Below are 4710 nucleotides of genomic sequence, written 5' to 3'. Positions count from 1 at the left end.
CTCACTTCGTCTTCAGGTGTCTCCTGGAGATAGGGCCTCAGGTCAACAGAGGGAGGGTTCCAGACCCTGCAGGCATCAAGATGAGGACCAGGCAGTACCCTCATCCCAGGACACATGAACCCCATTGAATTTGGACATCTCTTACTGTACTTCCGGGGAAACCCTGGGCAGGTGTGTCCAGATGTTGGTTGGGACATGTCCTTCTGTTCCATATCAGGGATGTGAGCTCTTGATCTGAGAGATTCCCAGGCACATAGAGGAGTGGAATCCAGTCCCTGCCTGGAGAAAGGTGAGGGCCCTGAATGAGTGCAGAGGGGACCATCCACCCCAGAAGTGTGTAGAACTCAAGAGTGTCCAGCCCGCCCTCTTGACGGCACTGAGGGACCGGGGCTCTGCCTGCAGTCTGCTGCCTAAGGGCAGCAGATTCCTCTTCCAGGAGTTCCAGGAAGCAGGCAGGCCTTGGTCTGAGACAGTGTCCTCAGGTCACAGAGCAGAAGAGGCCAAGGCAGCGTCAGCAGTGAAGGTGAAGTGTTCGCCCTGAATGTGCACCAAGGGCCCCACCTGCCCCAGCACACATGTGAACCCAGAGCACCTGACCCCATCCATCCTACTGTCACTCATAGAGCCTTGATCTCTGCAGGCCAGCCGCACGCTGAGTCACCCTCTCACTTCCTCCTTCAGGTTCTCAGAGGACAGGCTGACCAGGAGGACAGGAGCCCCAAGAGGCCCCAGAGCAGCACTGAAGAAGACCTGTAAGTCAGCCTTTGTTAGAACCTCCAAGGTTTGGTTCTCAGCTGAAGTCTCTCACACACTCCCTCTCTCCCCAGGCCTGTGGGTCTCCATCACCCAGCTCCTGCCCACGCTCCCGACTGCTGCCCTGACCAGAGTCATCATGTCTTTTGAGCAGAGGAGTCCGCACTACAAGCCTGATGAAGACCCTGAAGCCCAAAGAGAGGACTTGGGCCTGATGGGTGCACAGGATCCCCCAGGCGAGGAGCAGGAGGCTACCTCCTCCTCTGATGAGGAGGAGGAGGTGTCCACTGCTGGGTCATCAAGTCCTCCCCAGAGTCCTCAGGGAGGCTCTTCCTGCTCCACTTCCGTCTACTACACTTTATGGAGCCAATTCGATGAGAGCTCCAGCAGTCAAGAAGAGGAAGGGCCAAGCACCTCGGTCGACCTAGCTCACCTGGAGTTCATGTTCCAAGAAGTACTGAAATGGAAGGTGGCTGAGTTGGTTCGTTTCCTGCTCCACAAATATCGCGTCAAGGAGCCGGTCACAAAGGCAGAAATGCTGGAGAGTGTCATCAAAAATTACAAGCACTACTTTCCTGTGATCTTCGGCAAAGCCTCCGAGTTCATGCAGCTGGTCTTTGGCACTGAGGTGAAGGAGGTGGACCCCGCCGGCCCCTCCTACGTCCTTGTCACTGCTCTTGGCCTCTCATGCGATAGCATGCTGGGTGATGATCATAGCATGCCCAAGGCTGCCCTCCTGATCATTATCCTGGGTGTGATCTTAACCAAAGACAACTGCGCCCCCGAAGAGGTTATCTGGGAAGCGTTGAGTGTGATGGGGGTGTATGTTGGGACGGAGCACGTTTTCTATGGGGAGCCCAGGAAGCTGCTCAGCCAAGATTGGGTGCAGGAAAACTACCTGGAGTACCGGCAGGTGCCCGGCAGTGATCCTGTGCGCTACGAGTTCCTGTGGGGTCCAAGGGCCCACGCTGAAACCAACTATGAGCAGATCGTAAATTATTTGGGCATGGTCAATGCAAGAGAGCCCATTTGCTACCCATCCCTTTATGAAGAGACTTTCGGAGGGGAACAAGAGGGAGTCTGAGCACCAGCTGCAGCCAGGGCCAATGTTTGTGGGGTCAGGGCCCCATCCGGCAGCTGCCCTGCCCCATGCGACATGAGGCCCATTCTTCACTCTGTGTTTGAGGAGAGCAATCAGCGTTCTCAGTGGCAGTGGGTGGAAGTGAACACACTGTATGTTTTCTCTGGGTTCCTTGTCTGTCCGGTTATTTGGAGATTTACCTTTGCTCCCTTTTGGAATTGTTCAAATGTTCTTTTAATGATCAGTTTAATGAACTTCACCATCGAGGTTAATGAATGACAGTAGTCACACTTATTGCTGTTTATGTTATTTAAGAGTAAGATTCTTACTTTTGATTCACATGGGGAAATCCCTGTTATTTTGTGAATTGGGGCAAGATAACACAGCAGGGGAATTAATAATTTTTTTAGAAACTTGAATTTAGCAGCAAAATAGAGCTCATAATGAAATGAAAATGTAGTTAATTCTTGCCTTATACCGCTTTCTCTCCCCTGTAAAATTAAAATATATACATGTATACCTGGATTTGCTTGGCTTCCTTGAGAATGTAAGAGAAATAAAAATTGGAAGAATAATTTTTCCTGTTCACTGGCTCATTTTTTCTTCAAACATGCACTGAGCGTCTGTTACTCGGAACACCCTGGGTTAGTAGTAGAGAGGCTGGGTAAGCCAGACCCACCCCTTCCCCATAGGGTGGTGAAGTCTAGCAGCCACACTCCTAAAATTAAGGTGGTGCCATGTCCTCTAAGAACTAGAGGAGAATAAAACGTGGGTGAGGGTTTGGGGCTCTAGGTGACAGCAGTCGAGTGTATATGCCCTGAGCCAGGGTCTTTCGGGCTTTGGGAAACTGCCACTTCCTTCTGGGGGAGGTAATTCTATTGAAGCTGGATGGTGCCAGAGCCAGATTCTCAGAGGATGAGAGAAAGGCCTGGAATGGAGAACTGCTCGGCAGTTCCTCTTGGAGAGTGGATGAACAGAGGAGAGTCTCCACCTGGGACAGGAATAGAAGGAAATTGTCCAGCGCTCTCCTCTCGGTGTGGTTGAACACAGTGCAGGGGCTAGGTGATGGATACCTAACGTCTGCAAGGGTTTCCCGCAAGATGAGGGTGAATCTCCCAGGAAGGGAAGCCCAGAAGTCACTGGCCAGGTGCTTTTCTGCCTGTCTGGGAGAGCCAGAGTTGATCATATTTAAAAGGCATTCTAATCAAGTTATCTCAGGTGGGATTTGACCAATTGTAAGCAAAGGTTAGATTTTGAGTGTTAACAAAATAAGTGAAAACAGTGTCTTGAATCAAAAAGCAGGTGGCAGAGAGGAAAGGAGTTGATTCTCGACTCAAATTCTGGGAGCTTTGAGCTGCATTCAGCTGTGCAAGACTCCAGCACACCCAAATTTTGAAGTACATTCGATAAGAGGAAATACTTAACTTTATTGACGAAACTTCCTGTTTGGGCTGATTATCCCATGTCCTGTTGAGCTGTATATTCTCTGGTAATTCTTGGAGAACAACAACATTTACAAAATCCCAGAGTTCTAGAGTCTAGGGTCAAACGGTATTACATACTCGGGTGGCTGAGGCAGGAGAATCCCTTGAACCCAGGAGGCAGAGGCTATGGTAAGATGAGATCTCACTACTGTACTCCAGCCTGGGCAACAGAGCTAGACTCTGTCTTAAGAAAAAAAAAAAAAAGTTTATTTTATGACTCAAGAGAGAATCTAGCTTGGCGAGTCTTCCATGTGTGCTTGAAAAAAGACATATTCGGATGTTGGTGGTGCTGTGATATTTGCATCCGTAGTATTTCTGAGTCATCCTGAATAATGGCTGAGAACTGGGTGATGATCTACCACTAGTTCATTTCTCCAGTCCTTGGTAACTATGAAGATTTCTGCGTGAGCACCTTAGGTTGGGCCCAGGAATTCCTGCTCAATTTAATGTGTTCTCTTGCTTACACTTGCTACTCTCAGTGGTTTTTCCCAAGTTCACTGGGTCCCTGGGGACTTCCTCTGATCCTCTAGCTAGAAGGTAAGTCTTTGGTGTCCTCACATTGCTGTGCATTTCCCTTTCAGGAGTCAGGCTAGGCGGCCAAGTGTTGGGAGGATGACAGAGAAACATAATACGGATTTCTCTCACACTTGTTTTTCCTCCAGCTTCTCTCAAGACTTTTTTCTCTTTGATTTTCTGCAGTTTGAATATGATATACATAGATGTATACTTCTTAGTATTTATCCTGTTTCCTGTTCCATGAGCTTCCTGAATCTGCAGTTTCATGTCTGTCAGTAATTGGGGGAATTCTCAGCCATTAGCACTTCAAATATTTCCTTCGTTTCTTTCTCACCTTCTGAGCATGGTATTTCAGTTATGCACAATGGTGACTTTTGTAACTGTCTCAGACTTCTTGACCATTCTGTTCTGTTTTTTCCTTCCTTTTTTCTCTTTGCATTTCAGGTTTGGCTTTTGGATTGACATTTCTTCAGGCTTGGTGCTTGTTACCTCAGCCACATCCTGCCTATTGATGACTTAATCAAAGATATCCTTCATTTCTGTTACAGTGGGGGTTGTTTTATTTTTCCTAATAAATTATTTTTATCATGATACAACACATATCACATAAACCCTCCTAACCATGGCAAGTGCGCACAGTTCAGGGGTCTTAATACATTCGTACCCTTATTCAACCATCACCATGTCTCATCTGAAGAACTCTTTTCCTCTGACAAAAATGAAACGCTATACCCGTTAAAAATAACTCCCCATTTTTCCTCCCTCTCATCTGGTAACTAGCTTTCTATTTCCTGTCTCTATGAACTTGACCACTCTATGTACTGTGTGTGAATGATATCCTACGGTATTGTCTTTTCATGCCTGACTTATTTCACT

General features: G+C 47.9%; 2 protein-coding genes across 2 annotated transcripts in view; both read left to right on the top strand.

Annotated features, from left to right (window-relative positions):
- Positions 1-4710, top strand: part of LOC105520765 (melanoma-associated antigen 8) — a 103796-nt gene that overhangs the window by 6551 nt on the left and 92535 nt on the right. The gene's annotated exons all lie outside the window — the stretch shown is intronic.
- Positions 686-2409, top strand: LOC105520764 (melanoma-associated antigen 9). The gene is made up of 2 exons (XM_011954665.1): positions 686-752; positions 828-2409. Exon 2 carries the CDS (start codon positions 893-895, stop codon positions 1835-1837), a length of 945 nt encoding a protein of 314 aa, XP_011810055.1. The 5' UTR covers positions 686-752; positions 828-892; the 3' UTR covers positions 1838-2409.

The sequence above is a fragment of the Colobus angolensis genome, unplaced genomic scaffold (genome assembly GCF_000951035.1).
Source record: "Colobus angolensis palliatus isolate OR3802 unplaced genomic scaffold, Cang.pa_1.0 Scaffold389, whole genome shotgun sequence".
Taxonomy (NCBI): domain Eukaryota; kingdom Metazoa; phylum Chordata; class Mammalia; order Primates; family Cercopithecidae; genus Colobus; species Colobus angolensis.
Note: the sequence above shows the minus strand (reverse complement) of the source record. Positions and strands in the feature narration are given on the sequence as shown.